Here is a 27,863-nt window from a genome sequence, read left to right on the forward strand (position 1 = left end):
TTATTATCATCAAATACCATATGACACCATAAAAATTGCATTATCAGCATTATTAGCATATTATCAGCAAGAAAACAACTTGTAAAATGAACCAAAAAGATGTGCATCGAGGAAACAAAAGGTATTATCAGTCATTTTCACTAGAATGAAATTATAAGGAAACTGAAATATTTTCCTCTACTCTAGTTCGTTTATACATCATATAGGACTAACACTTTGTTCTCAACATTATAAACGTAACATTTATTAGTATATCTAAGCTTGAAATATGAAAACAAAACTAACAGATAGACAGTACCGAGAAAACCGCATTTTAATCGCTAACAAACGCGCAAATATGGTGAATTCTCACCCTCGATCAGCATAGGATAAAAATGTATTCAAAAATCGACCCACGCCATCCTTCCGAGTATTTTAATTAATGTTTCATTAGACAGCTTTCTCTGTATTTTCCGCAGCATAACATCTGCAGGAACTCCTTTAGAAACAGAGAAAGCTATCAGTGACGCTCCGCAGTCCCACCATTAAATCCGTCCGCAGAGACAACCTTACCTATACAGTATTGCTGTTATGTGACATAAAACAATTTTAATAAATTAAATGTAAATCATTAATTCAAAAAATAACTGATTTTTCTTCTTCTTTTCATAGAGATTTAATATAGTGAAATATTGTGTCTGTTGATACGCGGTTTTGTGGACAGACGAGCGGCTTTCGTTGTGACACCAGGAAGTTCTGTAAGACCGGCGTGAGTGTTTTGAAAGTGCAGTGAGAGGTACGTCGGCATCGTGAGTATAAGTAGTATGAATAACCTGAAGTGTCACATTTAAACCAGGGTTCCCAACTTTATGCAGCTGGCTGGCGTGAGATTTTCACTTCGAGACACATTTACATATATGTAAGAGTTTTATTACCTTGCAAATAGTCAATAGGGTTTGCAAACTACCCCAATGCTTTCGATATAGCTAATCTTAGGTTTATAATAGAATAATATAGATTTGCTGTAAGATTTCATGCGTGAGCGCGAATGTTACGCCAGGTTGGTGAGAGTTGGCAGCCTTGATTTAAACGCAGTTTCTGGATAACAGGTTGATATCGATCAAATCACCCCACGCAATCTTCGAAATTTTGTGCTACATTTAATTTATTTACGTCACGCTATAAACTTTAGATACGAATTAAATGATTCAGTGGTGGTTCTTATAAGTTTTATATTATGACTCTCAGTTAGAGGAGCGCCATTAATCAGAATTTACTAACCTGATGCAGAATTATTAATTTAGTTTCAGTATGTATTTAAGTCAGCTTTCTTGCCATGCTTGTTGTCCTGTTAATTAATAAAGATTAGCCCGCTGGCCTGGATAGAGACCCCCTGTCTTGACGGCACCACGATGCACCATGCGGGAGAAAAGCAGGAGCACCAGTGTCTCTTCCTGGAAGTTACCGGCCGCAGCGAGGAGTCCGTCCTCCCTCTGCACTCTTCCATCGTGTTGTTCCTTCTCTCCTACTGCGAGTGCACGTCCTTCCGTCTGTTCCTGGTGGCGGGAGACGGGCAGCCATGGAGCGGGCATATCCCGACTGGCTTAGGCGCCGTGGAAATCCGACGGGAACAGATGCCGTCACTGGTTAGGAGCTGCCGGCTGCCCGCCGTGTTGGATGCGGACGGCGGCTTCTGTCGGGCCGGTTTGGCCGTGGTGCTGAGACACATCCTGCACCAGGTCTGTGAGGATGAGCCCCTCCGGAGGGACATGCAGGCGCTGTTCGGGTTCAAGAAAACCTGCTTTAAAGCCTGCGCCGAGGTACGGAGCTGCTGGGGATAACCTGGTGCCTTGATTAATATCGGATGTGCCTTTAGTAGAGGGTTAAACTAAAAGGAAACCCAGCGGAATGTTTTGACGCTTTTTTTATTGTGTTAAAATGCGTAAATGAAATTCACTTTATTTTATTCCGTGTCCTCTTCTATATTGCTGTCATATAAAAACGGACTATAAGCTCTTTGAGTGGTAGTCTTACTCATTTTTACTGACAGCAGTTACATTTAGATTCTGATTAAAAGCAGAAGTGTGGGAGCAGTCCCGGTTCAGTTCCATGGTAAAGAGTAAGGCAGCTGGGACCCTCCAGAGATTTTAGCTTTCACCACTGGGGGCACCAGGAGGCAACGTGGCAATTAAGGGCAGGGATCTGTACTTGGAAGGGGTGCTGTTGTACTCTCCAAGAATTTCTCCAAAGAAATATACAGCTGTATGACGGGGTAAAGCTCTGTGAACAGCTTCGGAGAGAAGGGCAGTTCAAGAAACTGAATGCAATGCAATTTTTTTTTGTATACTGTGTGAGATGCTTAAACACCACTCTGAATCCTGGAGGTTAATTTTCAGTTCCTTGCACAGAACTGATATTCTGTCACTCTGCTGCCCCCTGCAGGTGAGCCAGTGGACACGGCTGTGTGAGCTCAGCATCCCTTCCGCCGTGGAGGAGTTCCTCCGCTCTCCGGGAGGGCCAGACTCCCTGGTGCCTGCTGCCATCCTGCACCTGGAGCGGAAGCTGGGTGAGCCCGTCAAGGTGCACAATGACGACAAGATTCGGCGGCAGAAGCTGCAGCTGCAGCAGCAGGAGGGGGAAGCGGGCCCTCAAGAGGCCTCTGCATCCGGGCCCCTTCCCAGCCAGGGGTCTGACGGACTGGAGCTCAGGGCCGCTTTGGCCAAGCTGTCGGTGGACGCAGTTCAGACTCCAACCACCAGGGGGCCCTCTGACATCAGGAAAGTGAAGACCACCAAGCTGCCCCCTCTGGAACATGTGTTTGCGGAGGGCTTGTATTTTACCCTTGCTGACCTCGTTCTCATACCTTGCGTGCACTACTACTTAGTAAGTTCACTGGAATTTTTAACTTGGTGAATTTCAATAATTACAAACAATTTATGAATTTTGCTGCACGCGGAATCCTATGCATATATAATCTCATTAACGATTGCTTTATATTGCATGCCATAAAAATGCACATACTAAAATGTCATTAGCATAATGCCTGAAGCAGAGCAGCATTGCTGTTTTCTAGCAGAAGTACTGCAAGGCTGAAGATAAAACCTTTATTATGACAGCGTGCGAGAGGACTCCACTTCAGCGCGGCTGTTTGTGTGAAAATGAGCGTTTCTCAGCATATTCAGATGCGTGAGGCAGGAAGAGTGAGAGATTTGGCAGGTCGTATTTATATGGTTGAGAAGACGTCCTGTGAAGCAGACTGTGATTTTTCCCGGGTATTTTGGCCCATGAGTTCGGTCTTCTCTGCCGCGGAGACAGTTTGGTGGAGGCTTTGTTTGTCGGGAGTTTAGAGGGGTGGAGGGACACCTGTGTGAAATATCAGGTCATTTCCAGCTCCACCCATCCATGTCCTGACCGTAATAACCGCTGAGCCTGGGTGCCGACTAAATTTGAACCTTCCTAACAAGGGAAGGAAGTAAGTGTAGCAAAAGAATCTAAAAGGAAGCATTATTTTATACGATTTCCTTATTTAGTAGATGCCTTTATCCAAAGTGATGTACATATTGAAAGCGGGGTCATGCAGTTCTTGGAGCATTTGTGGGTTTAAAGCCCACAAAGGTGAAATTACTCAGCTGACTCTGGAGTTCAAACCAACAACCTTCTAATCAACAGGCGTAATGTGCTAACCCAATGCACCACACACCACCCTCCGTTATACATAATCTTAAGCAGAGGTTAAGGCTGCTCCATTACTTCCAAATTGGGGTCAGTCCCGCCCCCCCAGGACGCTTAAAGAAGGATATCTTGTGCAGGAACAGTTGTGGCAGGTGGCATCAGCTTGGGTGGCTAATTTGTAATTGGATGTTAACGCTGATGGGGCGGGACAATTAGGAATAACTGACAGATTTTATGGAGCCGATAAGCACCTACAGAAATGGTTTCCCCTTTAATTCACCGTAAATAGCATGAACCAATCAAAGGGATCCAACCGGGCGGCTGGATCTGGCCCGAGGGCTGCTAGTCGACTAGCTTTAGCGTCGGGAGTGAATTTATCGCATGCCGGCTAATTAACTAGCCGCCTCTTTCTATGGGGATTTCAATTTGGGCAAGTTGAGCGAAACTGCAGTTTGTTTTGAGACTGGGCAGATGCGGCGTCCAGGTTTGTCCCGTGAGATGCCTGCACACTTGGAGTTACACCATTAGCATCACCCGTGTTGAGTTCCTCCTCATGAAGTTTACTCTCCCTGAGCTCCCAGCCCCTCACTGAGGATATGTGTTTTTGGCCCACAGCGTGCCCTACAGAAGCACGGCGACAGCAGCCCGGCCCGGCTCCCGCTCCTGCACCGCTGGTACCTCCGTGTCCAGGAGGTCCCCGGGGTGCGCAGGGCCGCTGAGGCCTGCGGGATTGCTCTTCTCACCCCGCAGGCCCCGGTGTTTCCAACCCAGGCAGAGCTGTTGCAGCCTGGGGAAGAGGAGCAGGAAAGCAGGGGGGCGGTGCAGGCGGCCTTTGTTGGAGGCCCGAGGCCTACGATGACCAAGCTTAAGGTAATTAAACAGTCCACATGGGTGCAGAGGCCGCCGTCTCCGTAACTCGTGTTCTGGTCCAGTAAACCTGACACTGTAAAGATTTATATTCTCAAAAGCAGCACTGCAGTTATCTCAGTAATGGCATTAAGCAGGACCTTGTGTCCCATTACCAATGCTCGCATCCAGCTCGGCTCCGTATGGATAGCAGCCTTACCGCTGTGAAATTGGCCGGCTTTGATGGAATTCGCCTGCTCTCTCTTACGTCGCCCATATCTCTGAGTAGTCTGTCTGGAGGGGGACGCTGTCATACTGTCCGTGCTCTGGGGGGGGGAGTTTATAGCCGGGACACACACTTTTTTTTGCTGCATTTTTGCCTGTTTGTTTGTATGAATGAATTTTGTTTTTTGTTTGTATGAATGATGAACATGGAAGCAAAAATGGAACCATATGCGAAGCTTGACAGCTCATAATCCCGCAATGTTGACACCGAGGTCTAACAGTGATTGGTGGGTCTTCAGCGTTGGGTTCGTTTGGGGGCTATAACTGAACAGATGTAGCTGCTCCCCCCAGAAGTCCCCAAATTACCCTCTTGTTCTACATCCCCCCACTTTAAATCCCTGAGTTTATAAATTGGCGTTTTTTGGGGGTCCCTGTGGCTGCCGTGAGTGGAAAGCCCCCCCCTCGCCCCTAGTGGTATCCCCCCTAAGCATCATTTTTTCCGTCCATCGCCCCAGATGAGTGATCGCTGCATTGCTTGTGCTTCGTGTCGCAGCTGTTCCTGCCGGCATGGCCAGTTGGCGTACCCCACCCCCCCCCCCCCCCCCCCCAGGCGAGTGGCCTGTGACTCTGGATCCGCATCCATCTCGGTTGCTGTCCAAACAGCATGCCCTCGTCCCAAACAGAAGAGGCAGAATGACTTTTAATGACCAGATTGTATCAGAAGCACGTCTTGGTTTCAGAACCACCTTAATTCTGTGCTTTGCTGTGTGAGAAAAATGTATTACATTATGCTCATTTAGCTGCTGCATGGGTCAGACAGTCCCAGTAGCAACTGGGGGATTAAGGGTCTTGCTCAGGGGCCCAATGGTCACTCAACCAACCCTGGGATTTGAACCAGCGACCTTCTGATCACGGGCCAAGTATCCTTATCTGCTGAGTTTCATACTGTCTGTGGTGGGTCAAAAACATTTTGAGATCTAAGACCCTACTGACAGAACTTGGCTTTTGAACATAGTATCGTAGATTAAAAAATGTTTTGAGTGCAACGCATTTATTACAAACTGAATTGCACAATTTAGAACAATTTACTGTACGATTCCCAAATTCCGTAGCTGGGTTGAAAAGTTCAGCACCCTGTCTAACCAGAGATGGATGGTGCCCTAGCTACCCACCCCAAAGTCCGTTTATAGCCCATCTTGGGCTTTTGAGGATGCTTGTGAGATGTCGGGGAGGCAGGACTTGGTGGGCTTTTGTTCTGCCTAGATTTATCGTGCAGTAACCCTTCTAATGGGTGCCGGATCAGAATGCCGCTCGTTGACGGTTCCAAGAAGCCTGCTGTACAAACAGTTTTGGTGTTCAGGCTGTGATTTGTGCGGTCCTGGGAAGTTTCTATGGTAACGACTGTGCCTTTTGTGTGTGTGTGTGTGTGTGAAACGTAGGAGGGTGGCGTCGAGCCCATCTTCTCCCCCCATCCCTGCCCATCATGGAGCCTGGACTGGGACCGACTGCCGGCGGCTGTCAATCCCACAGAAGGTACCGGCGCCGCTGGGGTTCTCGTGGCAGAGGGATACGCACCAGTCCCACACGCTTGTGACTTAGGTCTCGCCTCGAGAAGTCGGTATTAAAGGAGATTACTGCTCTGGTCTGGTTTTCCGTTGGGCTGGGAAATCACTGGGTGTGTGCAGCAGCGGACCGAAACGCAGCGGTTTTTAATGTGCCTTGGGGCCGCATATGGTGGATTTATAGGATCGTTTGCATACGCGCGATGGCCGGGCATTATTTCTGATCTCAGTGAGCACCCCCCACTCCCCCGAGGGTCTGTGTTGAGGCAGCCACGTGTTGGACACGTTGGGAAACAGCACTAGTGCAGTTCCAGGTGTTTCAAGTCAGACATAAAATATGTCTCTCCAGATGTGGGACAATTCCCCCCTCCCCATTATTGCCGGTGAGGGAGACAGTAGCAAGTGCCCCTCAACACCCCTCCTCCCCCATGAAGATGGATGCATTTTTTGGCCCCGTGACCTTTTCTCTCGTCACGGCGGTGGCTGAGAAATGCAGGGGCCCCTGGAGAGTGACCCCGATTGAGCGACGGGTCGCCTGGTTACGCCCTGAGCGTCAGCCAGTCGCTGTCTCAGCAGAACGGCGCCTGGAGCCGCGGCTCGTTTGCCAGCGATGTCTCCCGGGGATCGAGTGTCACGTGACTGAAGGAGTAAGGCAGCCATTCCACTGCTGTAAAATGTAAAGTTAGCCGATGCTGCCCTGTACCTCCAGTTTCACCCAGGTAATGACTGACAATATAGGCAAACCCCTAACCATGAATGGACCGTGCCACCCCTAACCATGAATTCATTATGTCACCCCTAACCATGAATGAACCATGTCTTCACTTCCGGGTTGTGTCAGGCTCCATCAATCGCTGTCCGATGCATGTCAAACTTCGATTTAGAGTAAGTTATGCTGAACTTTTGTACGGGGATGAGCTGTTCTCATGGGAAGGTCTTATAAGGAGTTTGCCGTAATTGGTGTCTGGATTTCCAGAAAAGACTATAATAAATAGGGTAGAGACCTGTTGCAAAGGTCCATGCAGGAAATGTAATGGTAGTTTTCAGGTGCTAATATGACGTTTGTAGAAACTGATGCTGATATTTCAGTCTCTACCTGGTTCTCCATCTCCAGTGGTCTGCGTCTGCCTGTAGGTGTGTGTGTGGCATCCCATTTGGGTCTTTGCTGTTTGGTCCCTGCTACGGACCCGTAATTGAATAAGATGAGTATTCAGCACAGACACGCTCAAAGGCTTATATAAATATGAGCAGGCCTGCCCATGTCATCAGCAGCCTGTTCATATCAACTTGTGCTTAAATTAAACATGTACAGTGGTTTTTCTCTACCCTGGGAGGAAGACGAGTAATGTTCACTAGTTCCTTTCGCTATTTAAAATGTCCCAAATCTCGCATTTAAGTCTCCCCAAAGCACTCGAATTGGTAACACGATTTGGCGGGACAATTATAAGGGAATGAGTCATGCACAGCCTACAAGGTTTCCTTAGAAGGAAGGAGCCCCCCTCCACCCCCCCCCCCAAGCAAATTGTCACGCTGGTATCTCTTGTGTTGTGGCCCGTTGGTAATTAGTATTAAAGGAGGCAAGATCCGGCCGGTTTGTACCGATTCTGTGTTATGGATCCTTCAGTCTATCTGTGTTCCCATCTCTTTCGCTCCCAAAGGGGCCCAGCAGGTGTTACCCTCCCTGTGAGTTGGATTGTGATGGGGTTTCCTCACATTTAAATGCCACACCGGGAAGTATGATGTCCGTGACTGCTGGATGGGGAATGTGGACCACCTGTTCTCATCTGAGAGGGTAATTTTATCACCTAAAGCAATTTTGCATACAGGTCACTAAATAGCTAAACCACACAATATCATGCGATAATGTGCTGTTAGTTGTCGCCATTATGTTGGCATGACTTTAGCATTTAGGCTAACTTGGCTTAGCAGCAGGAAGGTCTCGCCATGAGTTTTGCGAAAACCAGTTTGTTCAGGGTGGGTGGTTGACCTCTGATCACCAGTCACATGGGGGCAAACGCTATACTTGGTTAGTCACGCCCCTGACTAACCGCTGTGTCGACTGCAGCAATCGCTGGGCGTTCCTCGATTTCGCTCTTAGGTCATTTAATCTGGCTCGTTGAGGGCTGTAATTGTAAGATTTAAAGATGCCAATAAAACGACTCTGGTGGAATAGGGTTCTGGATTCTCCCCCCCCTCCTCAGTAGTTAATTGGTACTTTGTTTTATGTCTTTTGTTTTCCTTATATCTGCCAACGACTCCCTCACTCGCACTCACTGGTCCCCCCTGAATCTTAATAAATGCAGGCTTGGTGGGAGGCCTGGTTGTCGAGCTTCTGAATACCTAAGCACCGTGGCTAAATAATAGGTTTGCCTTGTGAGACGACGGCTGCTTGGCGACCGGTTCGTTTGCCATTGCGTGTCGCTCTCGCTCCAGCCCTACAGCGATGGAATGAAGAACTTCGTAAGGAGCCTGATCCCCCAGATCCTCAGGTGTGTAATTTTTAAAGAAATCTGGATCTCGCGTCCGAACCGCTTCAATCGATTCTCCATCGATTTATATGAAGATGACTGCAGCATCCTGCGAGCCTCTCTGGAAATCAGTCAGTCCCAGATTGATGCAGGTATAGGTATGAATCTGAAAAATATACAAGTATCGTGAGCATGCTGGATGACTGGTAATGCTGCAAAATTTAAGAAAATGTAAAAAGGGTCAAATTCCCAGAAGGAGATAGGACTTCCTCTCTTCCTGTCACCCGTAATCATGAAAGGACCATTCCACCGCTAACCATGATTTGATTATATCATCCCTAACCATGAATGAACCATGTCTTCACTTCCGGGTTGTGTCAGGCTTGAACAATCGCTGTCCGATGCATGTCAAACTTCGATTTACAGAAAGTCATGCAAACTTTTGTATGGGAATGAGCTGCTCTCATGGGAAGGTCTCGTAAGGAGTTTGGGGTAATCGGTGTCTGGATTTCGAGAAAAGACCATAATAAATGTGTTTAATGTAGAGACCTGTTGCAAAGGATTGTACTCCCTCCCTTCCTGTCCCTTATCTCATTTGTCATATCACTGTTGACCCTAGCGTGGACCATATAATCCTTCTCCTCAAATGAAATGTTAACCCTTGGACACCGATCTAACATGCGCCTTCTCGTAATTCCTCTTTGCGCTCATCTCCCAAACCCATCAGTTTGTAGATTAACTGCTCACCGAGGCATATTGGACCCACGTTTCCATGGCTACCAGGGGCAGGATTCTGGAGACGGTCAAGACCCGTAAGCCTTGCCGTGAGGTGACATAGGCTTGCATTTTCCCAAGGGGAGAGAAGTGTCTTGTTGCCCATATTTACTAATTTTGTTGCTGCTACTTGAAAGCCGCTGAGGAAGATGGAATCTGGCCCGCATGGTAATTGAGATGTGAGCTGGGCTGTGGTGTTTTGAAGTTCTGTGTTGGAGTAGTGATTTGTGCAGCCTGCAGGTAATTACTGAAGAACCATGTTGATGGGCTCCTACAATCCTAGTGTCTTTTGGGCTTTACTACCTAGGAAACTATGGTACTGTTTTAGTTTCTCAATGAGTTACCATTTTCCTTTCACATTGGGCTATCTCCAGCACATGGTAACTCTGAGCTTCCGCAACCCCAGGGCAGAGACACCCCGAATGGGTTGCCCGTCCAACACAAACCATTTACTAAACCATGGTCAGTTTAGTAAGGCTGGTTTTCCAGAACTGCAGGAGGAAACTCACCGGGCATGCAAATTCTGTCGGCAGAGGGCCGGGGCAGGATTTGAACACTCTGCCCGGGAGCCGTGAGCCTGTTCTGTTACCCATTAAGCCACCGTTCCGCCCATAGTCAAGTCATTTTTATTTATTTCTTAACCACCTGTGATTTTTTTTTTCTCTCTCTGCAAATCTAGTGCATGCCTTGCACCGGTCTCTGTTAATCGGTTTTACAAAGGGTCTTTGTTGGGGTGTTACGGAAAAAACTCGGGGAGGACAAAGTGTGGGGCGGATGGATTTGAAAAACGGCCTCTGAGAGAGGCTCTCCGCATTCCCGCAGCCCCGAGGCAGACGCGTCAGCAATTACACGGCATGCTTCTGCGGAGAATGGTCTGCCCGGCTGTCGGCGCCAACGCCTTCGTCCCACTGCTATGAATATCATTGACTTGGGGCAGCCCGGATCTTACCGCCGGTGACAGGAGCGTCGGGATGCATTCCAAATCTAGCGTGGCTGGGAGGGTCTCAGTAAAACCTCCTCGTGTGGATCTCTCCAGTGCTTTGTGGCATCTCAACAAGGTCAAGTCCTTCTGGCACTCCCCCCGTTGCAGAGTTATGAGCCAACACCCACCGGCACCCATTTGCTTAGAACCGTGGGAGCTCTGGAGGTTAGATATGCGTCTCGTGTGAAGGTCACCGCTGGTCCTCTGGATGTACCCATGAGTGACATCTTAAGCTAATGCCCTCAGCTGGCTGTAACGTAAAGCCCAGGAGTGTCATTCCCAGTATTTTCCCAGGCTGTTAACCCTCCTTGAAAGACCGAGGCTCCCCAGGGACCTTCTGTCAAAGTCGCTCCTTGCCTGTCGCTCTCTCTTCGTTGGGTTATCACCTTACGCTTGTTAGCCACACCCATGGCGCCCCGTCCAAGCACAGCACCAAGCACTGGTTGACCGGCATTAAAAGATAATCGTCCATGGAAGCAGACTTGGTAAGGTAACCAGCTAGCAGCTCACAGCACACGTCAATTGCTCCTGTCCTCGGTGCTGTGGTTTCATTGCTGCCCCTAGGGAAGCTCCCCTTTTGATGCTGCTATTTGGTCTGATCATCCTTAACCGGTAGCTTCTTACGTAGCTGTAAACCTGCTGGACACCCCACCCCCATCCCAGACACTAATTACTGTTTATTTTTTAACGTCTACTGCAGGGTTACATGTAGAGGACAGATTATCTTCTGTTGGGAGGAATTACAGCTCTGTGGGTTTGAGAGCCAGGGGCTTGTCTTACTCGCTCGTGTTTATTTAGGGCCTTGCTGTTCTTCCCAGCCACTGAGAAGTATCTAGTTCCCCCGTTTGGGGGAGGGGAGGGGGGGGGGGCATTGATGGACTGTTGTTTGTTCGTCAGTCTGCTCACCACACACGTCGTGCCAATTCATCGCATACCACGTGCTAGCCTCCCCCCCCCCCCCCCCCCCCCCAACACCGTGAATACCGCAGGCCCTCAGATGGCACCAGCTGGGCGTAAACGGAGCCCTCAGGACCGCCCTACGTCAGCCGAGCCCTACGCTAGCACTGCCAAGCCCCTCGGTAGAAGCCACTGCACTCATCATGACTACCAATCTGCCGCAGTAAGCACTTATTTCTTGCACAGTGCAGAAATAACAAAGTGACAGTTGTGGCCTATGTCAAAGTCGGGGGACGGGGTGAAATTCCGGCCTCGGGCGGGTTGAGGACGCCCCCTCCTTGTTTGTCGGCAGCTCAAATGTGACTGGTCTCCTTTTCGTCTAGATGCTGGGTCATGGAGAGGGCATGGGTGTCGACGCCGGGGTCTGGGGGTGTCTGCACGGCACTGGTCTCCCTCCCGGTCTTCTCTCTTGTCGCCATACCTCCTTGGTGGGGGGTGTTCTCCTCTTGCGGGCTTGGCAGTTGCCCGCATTCTGCTTGCTTTCTCTCAAAACAAACATGCCAGGATTTCCACCGCCCCACGTGCATGAACGGAGCCTCAATATTCAGCTGAGGACCGCACTCCTGAGCTGGCTTCACACTGACTTGTGGTGCAGGTGGAGGGGACAGGGTTTGAGCTGGGGAATGAGGGGGGGTGGCTTCTGTCTCCGCTTCCACTTCTTTTTACCGTCCCGGCAACACGAAGCAGTGATTCTGTGGTTGCCGTGCTCTCGGTGTATAGCATTCCACTCCCGGTAATGGACATGTGCTGCCGGCATCCTGACGGTCTGACGGGTTCAGGGAGAGTTCGGACTTGGGAGACGGCAGCAAGTCCCTTATCTTCTGGAAACCTTGCTACAATGTGGCACCATGAAACATGGATGACCTTTGCACCAGTGTTGCCAGAACAGAAACAGGTAATGCCCCCCACCCCCCCCAAGATCAGGAACTCATGTAGGCGTCCATTTGACGGTCAGTCGAGACTGGATCGAAGGGGCAGATAGTTTGGCAGTTAAAACAAGCACACAATGACTTGACACTTTAGCTGACAGCTAAACAAAGGATAGGGGGGAGACACTAGAGTGGGGTGAGAAATTATGCAGTTAATGGTTTTTCTAGCCGAACAGCGGCGAACTCAGGAATTATGTTTGGAGTTTGTTTTTGGGAAGGTTGAGGCCTTCTGCGAGGGCTACGTAGGGGTCGGGGTGTTAGCCGTCAAGTTCATCCACCCGACCGCCAGTCTGTGCCAGTCGGCCGCAGGATGACTTCACAGGACTTTTCCCCAGTTTTACTCCCTCTCCAGCAACCTGACGGAGGGTGAAATTCACTGGTGAGCGAGTAGTTAAAGGAAAGGTGCCGCTTCCACGTCAATGGGAGGGAGTTTGATCACGTCTCTGTTTTTCATTCGCGAGGCGGCGTCGGTTAGAGAGATTATATTGACCCTGAGTTTCTGCATGAGTCCGCTGTCGTGTGCGAGAGCAGCCCGATACTGATCAGGCATTAATAGTGATGAGGGCGAGCCGCGCGTCCGAAAAGCGTTACCGCCTGAAGCCACGTCTGTCCGATTTTGACGGAAAATCTGTGTGTGGCGGCCGACAGTATAAGGAAAGTGAGATCTACCCCAAATGATGAGCCGCTGCTGTTCATCAGCATCCTGAAGGCTTTCGGGGGGGGGGGGGGGGGGGGGGTCACAGTATGTTCCTTTAAAGATGAGGGTGTCTTCAATCAGGAGCGTCGTCCTCAGCACGAACATCATCTCCCCGTGCTCCTTTAAGCCCTCAGATGGGCCTGATGTGTGCGATTCCCGCTGCAGTGCGATTTCCTGCATAAAAATGGACAAAATGACGGTTAGCAAAGGGAGGTTGACCAAGCAAGGAAGTCCTTTCAAACATGGATGTCGGAATTAGCGACGGTATGAAAAAAGACTAGAGTTGCATTTTATTGTCCTTGTGCTGTGTGTTGAATATCTATGTCTATTAGTCACTATTAGCATTGTCTGGCATGTAAAGATCTCTCTTACAGGTGCCACCCCCTCCTTTTTATCCCTCATTCCTGGTTCTGGACCAATGCAGTTTAACTTAATGGACAAACACACCTTGGACCCTCTTTTCTTATTCGGCTCGGCCGACCCGATCAGCGAATTGGCTCCCGCGGCCTCTTTGTTTACGAAGGCCTTTCTCTCGGCCTCCTTTTGCGGCGAGATTTCACCACGGTTCCTCTAAAAGTCTCTGAGAAACTCACAATTTCTCCCCGTGTTCCCCGCAATTTGCCCGACGCCTCCTTTGCATTACGCCACCGCCGCTTATGTCATCCCAGACCGTAATTGGCTCGCTAAAGCCCATTACAACAGCCAGCAATGTCTGAAGAGTGTGACCTTGAATTAATGTCGTCTTGAACGGCGTGGGATTTATGTCCGGTGTAAGCTGCGGTCACGCTGGGTCTCGCTGCCTGGCCACTAATGCATGCTTTCCAGCAGTCAGCCGCTGGCTTTGCCTCTGCGCAGATATGCTGCCAGCACCATGCACCAGCAGCTGCGGTGAACTGCGCAAAAATGTCATCCAGTAGTGATTTCTGTCTTCCTTTTTTTTTTGGGGGGGGCTCAGAGATTGGGAAATTGACGATAAGGCAGGCCGTCCCCCCCCCCCCAAGCCCCAGAGCGGAGTCGTCTACATGTTTGCCGGCTTCGTATTCCTCCTGCGGGCTTGTTTCTCCAGGCTTTCAGGAACTGCCTGAGAGAGCAGAGTGGGGGGGGGGGGGGGGGTACATTCCTGGAATCTCTCACCTGAAGCTGAAGGTATGGTAGGTGTTATCATGAGCGGCAGATGCAGGTTTCCCCTGCAGCATGAGCGTGCGCGCACACACACACACACACACACACACACACACACACACACACACACACACCTCACAAAGACAACATTTCCATGGTGTTGCATTTATTCCTGTTCTCCTTCTCCTAGTCGGGCCTTAAAGGGCCGGCGTGACTGACTAGGGAGATCGGCCGTAGTCCTGGAGGTGTTCCCTGTCCGCATCCAAGCTCATCTCTGTGGATGTCAAGGGGATTTACTCGGCTTTCATTCATCACCGTTGTCTTTGGGGTAAGGGGGGGGCGGGCGGGGGGTAGTTGGAGCTTAGTATGATGACTTAGATGAAGATCAAATCACATTTTAGGAGCCATTCATGCAGAAATCTAGATAATTCCAAAGGGTTTGCAGACTGATGAGGTGATGAGGCCGGGGGGGTATCTTTGTTGTCTCTCCTGCCATGGGGGGAGGGGGGTTAGTTTTAAAAATAGGTCAGCTGGATTGTTTACTTGCTGCCGTTGCCCCGAACTCCGTTAAAAAGGGGGCAGGAGAAAAATGCTGGTTCTATTGTGCCTTTAGATGCGTGTTTGTGACATAGGAAGAGTTTGCGTCCATTAGTGGGGGTAGTTCTGCAGTTTTGGGTCCGGCCCAAACGGTTAATAGTAACTCACGTGTTCCGTCCACCCAGCTGTTCCTGCCGGTTATGGAATGTGTGGCATGATAGTCGCATTCTGTCAATGGTGCCGTTTATGAACACCATCGTGGAATCCGTTACCACCTGGATCTTTCACCTGCTGCCGGGGGGGGGGGGAGGGGATGATGGTATATCACTGTGGGTGTTCCGTTGGCCCCCCCATATTGCTCATCCATCTGCATCCACCTCCTTCATGTTTGTTTTTATAACCACAAGGGACTAGGGGGGCCCTATCGCCGCTGTCGTTTACTGTGGTAAGGAAGTCGTTTGTGGACCCGTTTGGAATTATCTAGATTTCTACATGTATTTGATCTGATCTTCATCTAAGTCGCCGTAATAAGAAACAACCCGAAACATGTTTTGGTTACCTGCTCTTCGCAAAGGAATGACTTCGCGATATGGATGGATCAAAAGGGAGAGTCGTCAAAGCTTTTAAGACCAAGAATGGTTGCAGAAGGATTTCAAAAGTCTTGGGCCACCTTCAAATCATTGTTGGGCAGGTTGCAAGTGCAAAACGCATAGCAGCTGCCCTACTGTACCCAAAGATCAATTGAAGAGCACGCCCTCAATTCCTCAAATTAGTGACCAGGTGCCCCAGGGATGATTGCCCAAGTCTTGCATGCATTTCTTCTGCTTCGTTAAATCTGTGTTAATGAGTATACTATAAGAAAACCACTGAACAAAGTGTGGGTTTTCATAGCCAGTTAGCTTGGAAGAAGCCACTGCTCTACAGAAGAATGTTGCTGGTGGTGTAAAGTTTGCTAACAACCACCAGGGTGTTCCACAGGACTTCTGGAACAATGTTCTGGACAGACGAGACAAAAGTTGAGCTTTCCAGTAAATGCGATCGTACACGACTTCAGCGAACAAAACACACCAACCACAAAACCTCATCCCAACTGTGCAGCGTGGTAGAGGGAGCGTACCGGTTGGGACTGCCTTGCGGCCTCGAAGTCTAATGACTTGCAGTCTGTCCAGCAGAATGTCAAGGTGCCTGTATGTGATCAGAAACTCAAAAGAAGGTCGGTTATGTAGTATGACAGCGTTCCAAGCCATGGGTGCAATTCAAACTGAAGAAATGGCATGTATTAGAGTGGCCAATCAGAGCTTAGACCTCAGTCACATGGTGTGGTATGATCTGAAGCAGGCTATTCACACATAACATAAATATACACGATTTCTCCATTGATCTGGTCAGTTATTAATATTTTTAAAGGTGTAGCCTTTCTTTCCACCCTCAGGAATTTTCCCAAAAGGTTTTACATGGCTTTGATGTTGAGGCTGGGCTTCCGGGATACATCCGGTGTCCGCTGTTGATATGAAAGTCTTTCCATTTGTGGCTGGGAAACAATGGAAATCTTGGGTCTTATTTTCCCGTGCGAGGCTTCTCAGCCCGGCGGTGGGGAGCTTGGCACCCTCTATGGGAAAGCAGCTTTCCGGAAGGAGAGACTGAACCAGCGGATTTTCGGGACCCGTGAGAAGGAATGAAGATCTGCAGGTTAATTCTTAGTCCTGCTGGTTTGGTGGGGGGGGTAGTGATTTTCCCTTACAGCAGTTCTACTCGCTTTAATCCCGCGGCTTTTCCCTCCCCCCCAGTTTGTTTGGATGTGTTTTTATAGCGCTTCTATGTAAATTGACTCGCGTAGTTGGGGATATTACCTGCCGGCACGGCGAGGTGTTTGCCGAGGAGCTGGGGCTGCGGGGAGGATCCGCGGACGCTCTGGCGGAGCCCGGACATGCGAAATCTTGTTTCTCGAACTTGACTTCCTCACCTGCTGGGCCGCCTGCTGACTCTCATTCGAGTAGACGGCTGAGACGTTCGGCTGCCGGCAAGCCTCTGCCGTCGAACGCAGACGTGCCCATCGTGCTTGTGAACAGAGTGCCCTGAGGAGTGATTAGCTGAATTAGTTGTCGCCGAAGGACCCTTCAGGTGAGGCCCCTCATGTCCCAGGGAGACCCATGCCAATATAATAGAGATCTTTCACGTGTCCAAAATAGGACATTCTAGTTGTCGTTCTCCATTCCATAAAGAACATACTTCCTGCTGAGTCTCTAGCACAGAGTCTCTCATGGGGTTGGTGGTGGGGGGGGGGGTTAACGTGACAGGCCCCCTAAAGGAGGAAATGAGATTGCATCCCAAGGAAGCATCCCAAGGAATTCCCAGCGGGGGGTTGGATGGGGGTGTGAAAGGTAAAATTCTAGAAGCCAGCGGTAAAATTCTGGGCTGCACTTTCACTGAGGGGACGGTGGATGGATTAGTTACGCCTGAGAAGCGTTTCAGTGCTGTAAACTCGATGAGGAGGATGGTGTAGATATTTCCACAAGCTTCTTTGGGGGGGGGGGGGGGGGGGGTGGTGTGCCATACCTGTGTTCTGCCGGGAAGAAATTCACCCATCTCCACACTCCGTTAGCAGCAGACCGGTCTCCAATTTTAGGCTCATCTGTACGTTTCCTCATGCACAGAGGTGACGTCTATCCATTTTTTTTGCCCCTCTCTCTCCAGGTTTACCCCCACCAAAAATTTTTTTTTTAAATTGCGTAGACATTTGTGTGGGAGGAAACGGAGCTGAATGGCACCGAGGCACGAGGGGGATGTTGGCGTATGGCGTCTGGGAGAGCGGGGTGGCCGTTACGACATCACGTTTGCAGCGAGGTTCTCTCACCTGCCCGCACGCCCTGCGCACCTGCGACGCCTGGCTGTTACGTTTATGGCTTCGGCCGGCTTGACCCCAACCCCCCCACCCCCATCCCTTTCGGTCTGAATTTTTTACTGGCTTTTATGAGCTGGAAGGGGCTGGCATATTTCCGCTGAAGTGAAACGGCACAACCTCTGACAGGGCCGAGCCACCTTGAGAAGCCTGGGTTGACGGGGCTCACCAGTGTGCGGTCGCCCCACATGAAAAGGGTTATTACTGCACCTCAGTGGCCAAGAGGCAGGCCCCGCCCACCTAGCGGAGACCATGTGCTCTGAGTGTTTTTTTTTTTTTTTGTGTGGGCGGAATGCCAAAAGAACCCCCACTACTGCAGCTACCCCCTTCCTCAGCCGTCCTGACCCATTATGCCAGGAAGAGCGATGAATCAGAGTGAGGTCGTGCCCCCCGGGCTGCATACGGGACGGCACCAGGAAGTACCGAATTAACCTCCTTTAATTCAAACCCAACGACTTGAGGAGCGGGGGGGATATAATAACTATAATTTACACCCCGGTGATCACATGCGGAGCGGTCCTGACGACGCGCCGCTCCGACTCCTGCTGGCGTCTGTTGGTGCGCTTGTACTGTAGGTCAGGCTATGTTTTTTTGGGAAATACAGGTTGGCGTGCTGGTGCCTGCTGCCGAATTGTTCTTTTCTCGTCTCGGCCTCCCACAGATGTGACACCATGTTATCTTTTTAATTCGCCTGGCTTTTAACTTTTTTAAATTTTTTCCCCTCCCCCTCTTTTGTTAGCTGATATTTTAATCTGGACTCTCACGTATAAGTTATGCTTTACGCCGGAACGTACCGGAATTCTGGCTCCTTAAATGTCGGGATAATCCCGGGTAAGCTTGACACCTGACCCAACGTGTCCCGGGTCCCAGTTCCCCAGCGCAGATGGCTTACTGTTGGCGGTGATTTAACCAAGACTGTCGCAACGTCCATCTTGATAAATACAGCAGACGCCAACAGCAGCTAGTCAACATTTTTATTTTCCACCCATGAAATGATAAATGACAGCAGAAAGCGATATTAATTAAAATAACGAGGATGGATAATGGCAGATGTGTTGGGGGGGTCTAACTCATGAGGACACAAGTGAGGAAGATCATGAAATTCCATGGTTGTAGCTCCCCTGCCTTCCGAGCAGTTTCTGATGTTCCTGCAGAGGCGATATCACAGCGTGACACAGGGCACAGCGAAGCACTCATCGCTCCTGATTTACGGCTCTGAAGTGAACACGGGCAGATGGCGGAGGGTGGTGAGCTTTGGGGCGGGGACGGGGGGGGGGGAGTTTGAGTTAATGGGGTGCATCCTTGCCACCTCTCCCTGTCTGCGGGTCAGCAGAGCAGGAAGCCAGGCCTCGCGTTTTGGAATGGCCACATACCGAAAGTGGTTTGGGGAGCAGTTAAGCTCAAAAGAAAACATTGGTTTTGGGGGCGGGGGGGGATGAGAATAAGGTGTGAAATGGAGGCATGGGGATCACATTCAGTCAAGCCTGCACCAAGGAAAATTGCTCATAAGAAAGTAGATGCTGTCCTGCCAGCTCCCATGGAGCCTTGTTGGCCTCAGGTGCCGGGGATGCTGGGAACTTTTGCCGTAAAACTTCCTGTTTTCACGAACGTCTTCGCAGATTATAGCAGCACAACGTCAAACTGACCGTAACGGCGAAATAAAGCTGTTGGATATGAAATATTTCTTCAGCTCTTCACGTGCAGGCACTGGGCCGGGAGGGGGGTTTTTAAACGTGTGTATCGATTTATTCATTTACTGTCTGCAGGAAAAATGTCAGACGTCCGGGCATTGAGGAAACGGCAGCAGCTGAACAACCTGGTCGCCATGGTGACGAAGTTAGCACGTCCCGGAGACCGGGTGGTGGACTTCTGCAGTGGAGGTGTAAGCGTCGGGTGGGCGGTCACGCTGTACACGACCGATACGCGGCTCTGGGCCTCTGTGGTGGGTTCATGTGTCAGTCCCATTCCGGAAGCTGCCGGCCTGAACGCCCTGAGCCTCGTCCTCTCCGCTGTTTGTGTTGACAGGGACACGTCGGCATCGTTCTCGCCCACGCCCTTTCCGAGTGCCAGGTAAGACTGCCTAAATGTCGCCCTCGTCCGGCTACGCCCTCTGCTCCAGGTTCGGTAATGGCCATCAGCGGCAAACGGCTCAACCTGAGAAAACATTGAATTCAGTCCCAGCCTCCCGCTGGCGTGAGTTCCCCCCCCCCCCCCCACCCCCACCCTCACTCTCTTAATTTATGAGTCGCGCGACCCTGAACCACCGGGGTGCTGTGTACTCCAACCCTTTTCCTCCTCTCCCCAAACATAACAGCCGGAGACCAAACATTTGTCAGCCGGCAGAATTTAATTTGAAGCCAGCACTGAATCTTCGGGGGCCCAGGAGAGCCTAATGCTGTTTGTTGGTTGAAGGTTTCATTTCCGTTACCTCTGCAGCAATCTAACCCTAACTGACGGCAGCCTTGGGTCTCGCTCGCCGCGGAGACTCGGCGGATCGATCGCGAATTATGTCGAGGGTCGCCTCGGTGGCGTGGTACACACGCTGGTTCCACTGACAGATGTTACACCTCTTAGGTGATTCTGATCGAGAACAAGGAGGAGTCCCTGCTCCGAGCGAAAGCCCGATGTGCCGAACTCAGCCTGAAGAATGTGTCCTTTATCCAGGCGAACCTGGATTACTTCACTGGACCCTTTCAGATAGGGGTGAGTCCCACCGGAACGACGAGCATCTCTGCCATGCATATGAATGTGGCTGTAACACGTCCCTACTGGCCCCCCAGGGTCAGTCTCTTGTTGTCCTAATTTCCATTGGTTCTTCACTGCTCGTGTATGTACTCCCCCCCCCCCCCCACCACCCAAAAATCCCTCATTAGTTTCAAGGACTGCCGTCTTCTCTTGAGCTTATTGTACATTTCGTTTCACAAACGTAACTATTTGTTTTTTTTTTTTTTTCATTTTTCTGTCCTTCCGTGCTCAAGAAAGGCCCACAGCGTCTGTTTTATTTTGAATGGTTGAGTTAATGAATTCCGAGAGCTCTGCTCTTCATTCGAGAGTTTTTACCCTGCAGGCGCCCTTTCACCCCCGTGGGAGTCTGAAATAAAACACAGTTTCCCATTGACGGCCCGTCTTGCTCCCTCTCATCCCTGCCGGCCTGAGGTTAGCAATGTCCATCACCATTGTGGGCCATTTTTGCATTTAACTCCATCATATCTTTGAATGTTGAGTTCTACATCGGCCGTGTTCGTTCGAGGTCTCCCTCTCAGAGTCTCTGATCTTTGTCTGTTGAGTTCTGCCTCTACAGTTTCAGGTTTCTCATATTTCTGTATGTTGAGCTTGTGTTAGAAATGCTTCGTTTTCTCATATCTGATACATCTGGTGACCATGCTGGAAGCGTGGATTGCACTCTTCCCAGAGTTTATCTCTGAACATCTTGACTCATCCCATACTGCTGCAGTGTGTTTCTTGTGTGTCCTGCACGGTTCGGGCAGGCGAGAGCTGCATCGCTCAAGGACAAACTCGCATCCTTACTATATAAAAAGACCTCAGCAGCCTGACTTCTGCGGTCACGTCTCCTTTAATATCTTGTCTTCTCTGAATTCATTCGGTACCAGTTGTCACTTAATTACTCACAAATGTCTTGCATAATTAACGTCCATATCAGTTGCCGATTAAAATTTTTTTAAGGAAGACGCCGTGATGTGACGTGCTTAATAATCTGATTGGCTGCTTCGGACTCCCCAGCCAGTTGTGAAATAAGCCCCCGTTTTGTCATATGGCTGTCAGACACAGGACTCTGGGGCCGGGGAGCTGAAAGCTGCAGGGGAGGCTTCATATTTGGGTTTTTGTTGTGTCGGTGCCCGGGATCCTTAAGCGGGAGTTATTTTCCCCGGTTGCTGGAAGCGTTCGTCACTGCCTCTCCCACCTAACTGAATTTGGAATCGCGAGGGCGTTTTGGACGCGACTTTGCGTCTGTCTAGCTTCCGTTTTGTTGGACGAGTCATCTTGCAGTTTTATTTTTTAAGAAATGAAGGAAACCAGACTCAAGTATTTACCAAGCATGTTCATAGTCTTCTGTAGAACTTCTATAAGGGTTGACCTGAACTTACATAATCCAGAGAATTTCCACTGCACAGAAGCTCACTGCGCAAGTTAAACCAGCTACAGTCTGTGCATGGAACGACACTGTATTGGCTCTTAAAGATCTGCTCATGACATTTGAATTAAGCCATTTATCCAGGGCCCCTGGAGCCTTTTTCGGAGGTTTAAGGGCCTTGCTAAAGGGCCCGACGGAAATGTGGCTACACTACTGAGCACAGGATTCGGACCGGCAGGACCGCACCGGCTCGGCTGAGGTCACAGACGTGTCGGGGACCCTGCTACCCGTCGTGTTCGTCTCCTCGCGGGTTAAGGAACGAGAACCGCAGGCCCGCCGTGGCGTAGAGCCGGAGACCCGCTGTGGCGCAGTGCCGGACCTGAGGCCTGTCCGAGGCTCACGTTTCACTTTCTTCAGTGGTCTGGAGGGTCGATGCTGAGGAAAGTCTGCAGTGTTAAAACAAGCATTTTCCAGCCCAGAAAGTATGTGAATAATCCCCAGCAAGATTGATGAGGCTAATAAGAGCCGCTTTGCTAACACAATTCAACCCCTTATGATCTTTCTTTTATGCATTATTCACTGCGGTCGTGGCTAAAGCTTATTAATAATGGCCTCAGGTTTTTTGCTAAGTGCATCTTCCCAGGGCTTTTCTCGACATGCAAGTTTTGCGACTGGGGGCTTGTAGCTAAAGTAAACATGGAGCGCGGGCGTGCGGTGCATGTCCGCTCGTTTCCCGAGGAACACGCCGTCCCCTTTTTTTCCCGGCCTATTAAGCCTTCTCTGCTATGAAAAACAAAATTCCTCCAGTCGGGTGCCAAACCTGCCCACCATCTTGCTTTCATTACTGTTGCGAACTCCTTTCCAAGGAGGAGATAAGGCAACAGCGGGGCCTCTGCCTGTGGACGTCCACGTGGACTATTTTTGTGTTTAAGTTGTATTTTCAGCCCCCTTTACCACGTTCCTACCCCCGATCTGTGAAATCCACGTTTCATATTGGTAAGTAATGACATAACTGATTCCCAGTTCCCTTTGCAGTCTTTAATTTCCCGCAAATAGAATTAAATTAATGCAACTCATGATTGATGCCAAAATCATTCTCTCGGGATGCAGACGTCTTGAAATGGCCTCCCTGCCGGTCCCATATTCCTGCTCCAATGAATGATTCCGGTCATCAGGTGGACTTCCCGAGTTCCGACGCTTCGCGCTAAGTGCCATGCCAACATGAGCCGTAATCCGGAACCTTCCCGAGGTTCCGAGCTGTGCCCCGCTCCACGGTGTTCCCTTTTGTGTAGAGGTTCTGAAACGTGGCCACTCGCGGTTCCTCAGAAGTCTCGGACTTCCCCATGGCAACCGTGCTCAGCCCAGGTGCCGTGCTGCCTTTGCAGAGAGCTGGAGTGGCTTCGGAGAAATATTCCAGTGAAGGGCAGTGTCTAGAAGGTCAACAACTATACAGAGCACTCTCCCCCCCCCCCCCCCGATGCCCTGAGATGGTCTCAGATGGAAGAGCTTGCAGCTCTACACAGAAGAGGGTCTGGTGGAAAGGAAAGGCTGCTCTCCTTGAACCATTAGTGGAAGAACCCATTATTCATAATGGCGGGGTGATGCATTAATGGAAGAGCCCATTACTCTGAACAGTGTAAGGCATCAGTGGAAAGACCCATTACCCATAATGGGGGTGAATCAGCAATGGAAGGGCCCATTACCCTTAATGGGGGTGAATCATCAACAGAAGGGCTCATTATTCATTGCAGGGGTGAAGTTCTTCATAAGAGGTGAAAGCGGTTCAACTTTCGCTAAGTGGAAATGGGAAGTTGGGGGCCCCAGGATCTGGACCGGTCCAGTTACGATCTCCCCCCGCTGTGTGCCCCTAGGTGGCGCTGCATGCCTGCGGTGTGGCCACAGACATGGTCCTGGAGCACTGCTCGCAGGCCGCCGCCGCCTTCATCATCAGCCCCTGCTGCTATGGATTCGTCCAGAACACCTGGAAGTTCACCTTCCCCCGGAGGTGGGTCACCTAGAAGACACAAAACGGAACTTCCTGTTTGAGTACGGCATGGGTGACATTAGTGTCTTATTAACTTTAGAATATTCACCAGAGGGCAAGTTAAACATTGAAGGCACCAAAAGCAGGCCAACTGCTCATATCCATTGTTTGAGCCCAGTAACCCTACCGACAAATACTAAGATACCTTACTGGGACTACGCTGTTCCATTCTGGGGAATGTGTGAATTTAATGGAAATATCTAACACGTTCACGTCTGTTTGCAGCAAGCGGTTTTCGGATGTGCTGAGCTACAAGGTACGTTCCACTGCGCCATCAGAATGCGATCTGCAGGTTTGGTTCCCAGCATCCAGCCTGAGTCACGCAGGTTTTGTAGTCGTCGCTGCGATGTTGCCATTTGTCAAGCTTATGCTCAGGAGCCGTAAACAGATTAGCTTCTGAAATTCCTGGGGGGGGGGGGGTGTGTGGAATGATACGAGTTTGCCCCGGAAATCTACAAACGCGAGGTTCCTCTGGGCTTATCGGCTTCGTGCCGCGGCGTCGAACATTCTGGAGATTAAAAGGGCCCGGCTGGGATTTGTGGATTTATTTGGGTTTAATTAAACCTGAGACTCTGCGTTCCTGTTTAGACACTTTATATTAACGCTAATATCACGTTAAAAAAGGCATGATGAACTTCGCCTCTTCTTGTGACGTTATCACCTCTGTTCCTTATAAGCGTTCTTTCTAAGTATCTGCTTTATTCATTGTCCTGCGCGCAAGCTCTCTTGGGATTTAATCAATTTAACACCATGCTGGGGGGGAAACAGTGTGGCCGTTGACGATCCTCTGCCCTGAAATACGAGGCAGTATTTAGCGCCCCTCTGATGAATCAGCACTGAGCCCAGAAGCACGGACCCGCCGCTGTCAGTGGGCCTTCCGCCGCCAGGCTGGAATGCCAGGAGGCATGATGATGAATAACGCAGCACCGAGATGGACTATCAATAATTGGAAGTATCGATATTTAACACTGAGCCTTAATGGCTGAATGCTGGCCCAAAGGATGCTTTCTCATCGCGGAGTGAAGAATGGGATCAATTAGAGAGACAGGAATCACGATGAGGGCTGTTAGCAAAGGTGCACTGCTGCCCCAGGGAAGGCTGAGGAGGGAGTGTCGTGTTGTGGTTTGTTTCTACCTCCAAGAACTTCCCTTTTGCCCAGCCGTGTTTGAACTCTGTGACAGTTCTATTGGTGGGGGGGGGGGGGGGTTGCACCTCCAGGATATAGGTTTTAGGAAGTTTCCAGCAAGTTGCAAACAAACAGGAATGCATGGGTACCCACCTCACAAGACGCCGTATGCCAACTTCTCCCCGCAGGAGCACATGATCCTCTGCAGGTTCGCGGACCAAACGGCTGGGCAGTTGCCTCCCGACCGACAGTTAATAGGTAAGTAGGTTACTCCATTAATAGATTCCAAAGTACCACCGACACCCCCGTGGGCCAGTTTTAAATGATCTTGTTTGGTAATCAGTATACAGGGGAGCGATCAGATTAGCGGAGGCAGCGTTTGAAACATGAGCTTGCTGGTGTTCGTAGGAGTAAATCTTGTTCATGGATAGGCTGTTGGTCTGAGCACGTATCGCCGAGGCTGAAGATGTAGGAGAGCTTTTCAGAGGTGTCCTTCATCCCCGAATTTATGACCCCACCTTCTGCCAACTTCACTGGCACTGAAAACAAAGCCCCCCCCTTCCCACGGTCCGTTCAGCTTGAGCCCCTATAAATCATGTCATTTCTGATGGCTGCCGCTCCATTGACGCGCTGAGGTGCGATAGGGTAGACCTTTCCCTTTTGTCGGTGAGCACAACCTAACAAGTTTATTCTCTATTCTTACAGCCACCAATAGAACATTCCTACAGCATCACACTGCTGTTTTTCCAAGCAGACTTCAAAAATAATCATCCTAGCACACACACTGTAACAGGATTTGCCCCTTAAACATATCCTGTAATAAGATTCTTCATTTTAATTAAACTTTGAAATGCTTGTAACATGTTAATGACATTGTTCCTGTTGGCATTTTCTTACAGATGTTGGTTAACATTTCCGATTTTTTTTGTTTACTTTGATGGGAAATGAAGATTAAGATGCACTTTATTGGTGCCATTTGTAACTCCTCTCTCTCCTTAGGCAAGCAGTGCATGGGTTTGGTGGATCTGGACCGGGCTTGGGCCGCCGAGAGTCTGGGTTACTCTGTCAGGGTCCTGACCATGGAGCCTGCAAGCTGCTCCCCCAAGAACAACATGCTGGTCGGGGTCCCCGCAGGCCAGAGACTCTGCTGAAGCTAGGGACAGCATCCCAGGACTTTAGTTCCTCTTGTATTCGCGATGCGATCTTGTTTTTTTTTTTTAACCCCCCATCAGTTCTGCTATGGCACCGTGTGCCATTATACCAAGAAGGTGGAAAAATAGGGCTGTAATTCAAGTTTAAGGGCATTGTCGATATTTTATGGATAAAAAAAGTTTTACAGGCAAAGAAACATGTTTTATTGAACCTGATTTTACATTAGGAACCTTTCCAGGAGCTGAGGACCACCCCAGTCTTAGGCAGCTGTTCCGAAGAAGAAGCGGTGATATAAAATAAGATTATTACGGTTATTAAAACGTCAGGCGGCGGGCTCAGATGAATACCTGAAGCCACCTGAGATGATCGTCTCAGTGATCCAGGGAGCTTGATCCTGCATCGCGCTATGAGCGGTCTTTAGGGGAATGCACCCCTCCCCCGCCCCCACCAACTCAGGTCTCCAGAGTCTTCACGACCCGGCGGACACCACTAAACCAGGCGTGTCGTCCACGCTGCAGATCCTGATGATAACAGGAATCTTTCCCTGATGGTGAACCTCACCGGCTGAGGACGAAACAAGACAAGAAGAAGGAAAAATAGACACAAAAAAGAGACAATAGATACACATTTCCTACCGTACAGTTCAGGAAGGCATTTGTATGGCATTTTAATACTGAATAAATGTTTTCAAAATCTAACGAGTATAATCTGCGTGGTCCCAGCATACCCCAGTACACCAGTACATGCAGGGGATTCTTCACCCTGCTGGGATTTGTCTATCTGCTTCCACCAGCGATAGGATAAACAAAACAAGTGAGATAAGACTCCTCGTAAGTGGAAATGCCTCCCAAACCGCCCGCTTTAGAGAGGAGGCGATCACCCTTGCTTCCCATTTCGTGTCGTTCTACAAATTAGGAGAATGAGATTCCGTAATAGATGACAACAGAGTTTTACATCTGCTGCTCGGTGTCGCGGGTAAGCCCCAAAGTCAGGCCATCTGCCTCTTAAAGTCATTGCGAATGCAAAATTATTCATTGGAATGGACCGACGTTCGCCAGCAATCTATAAGAGTCCTCTTTATCTGCGGATGTTGTGTTTTTAAATGCTCAGCGATAAGAATTCCAAAGGAGAATCACAGACCACTGATCCCTCAGGACCGCTATTGATGTTTTCAAGAGCTGGGCAGTATGCCGATTATTTATGGAAGGCGACAGTCTCAAAGCAGGATTAGTACATCAACAAAGAACGGCAGCTGTACAGATTCAAGGTTGACGTGAACTTTGAGTGACGTTGCCCGGTCAAGATGAAATGTTTTCCTTAATCAAAACGAAGTACTACGTGCTGTGCGTTTCCAGCATCCCGAGTGATGTACCCAGAATTCAATGGGTAATTCTCACATGTGTGATTGTGTTTTTTTTTTTTATTGCTGGTTCAACACCACCTTCCTTAAGCATAGCAACGTGTTGGCCGATTCTTCCGTGTGCCTAATCCCTTCATTTGTTAGTCATAAGCTTGTCTGGCTCGCTGATTAATACAGCAAGATTCTTGGCAAAACTTCTCTGGGGGTTGATGCAGGCTAAGGGTACAGACACTTCCTATCTTTGGCCGTGTGCCTGGTAAGCCTTGGATCCTGGGTCAAGGTCCCTGCCTCGACTCTTGGGGAACACCGACTCGATCCTTCTCGGGCTACAGAGACCACTTGCTGTCTCAGGGACTCATCTGAATTCTGTGCTCGCAGACGGTCTCGGGGTGAGTGGCAAGGCACACGACACCTTCAGGAGCCATATTCATTTCAAAGG

The 27,863-nt window shown here is 49.7% G+C and overlaps 1 protein-coding gene across 3 annotated transcripts; it reads left to right on the forward strand.

Annotated features, from left to right (window-relative positions):
• gstcd (glutathione S-transferase, C-terminal domain containing) lies at positions 1-26,762 on the forward strand. 3 transcript variants are annotated; one of them, XM_048999785.1, is made up of 13 exons: positions 1-121; positions 652-775; positions 1,344-1,799; positions 2,422-2,862; positions 4,267-4,521; positions 6,162-6,255; positions 19,416-19,531; positions 19,675-19,719; positions 20,224-20,352; positions 23,614-23,747; positions 24,012-24,042; positions 25,101-25,170; positions 25,912-26,762. In XM_048999785.1, exons 3-13 carry the CDS (start codon positions 1,392-1,394, stop codon positions 26,061-26,063), a joined length of 1,875 nt encoding a protein of 624 aa, XP_048855742.1. In that variant the 5' UTR covers positions 1-121; positions 652-775; positions 1,344-1,391; the 3' UTR covers positions 26,064-26,762. The 3 variants fall into 3 exon arrangements, with proteins under 3 accessions (XP_048855742.1, XP_048855741.1, XP_048855740.1); XM_048999784.1 differs by lacking the exon at positions 1-121 and having other exon boundaries at positions 687-788; positions 19,416-19,591; XM_048999783.1 differs by lacking the exon at positions 1-121 and having other exon boundaries at positions 764-898; positions 19,416-19,591.
• The last annotated feature ends 1,101 nt before the right edge of the window (positions 26,763-27,863 follow it).

This window comes from Brienomyrus brachyistius, unplaced genomic scaffold (assembly GCF_023856365.1).
Source record: "Brienomyrus brachyistius isolate T26 unplaced genomic scaffold, BBRACH_0.4 scaffold47, whole genome shotgun sequence".
In the NCBI taxonomy this organism is placed as follows: Eukaryota; Metazoa; Chordata; class Actinopteri; order Osteoglossiformes; family Mormyridae; genus Brienomyrus; species Brienomyrus brachyistius.

Coding starts and splice junctions, on each gene's coding strand:
- gstcd (XM_048999784.1), top strand. CDS start 1,392: ATGCACCATGCGGGAGAAAAGCAGGAGCACCAGTGTCTCTTCCTGGAA. Junction 2,863..4,266: donor CTTGCGTGCACTACTACTTA/GTAAGTTCACTG, acceptor TTTGGCCCACAG/CGTGCCCTACAGAAGCACGG. Junction 4,522..6,161: donor CTACGATGACCAAGCTTAAG/GTAATTAAACAG, acceptor TGTGAAACGTAG/GAGGGTGGCGTCGAGCCCAT.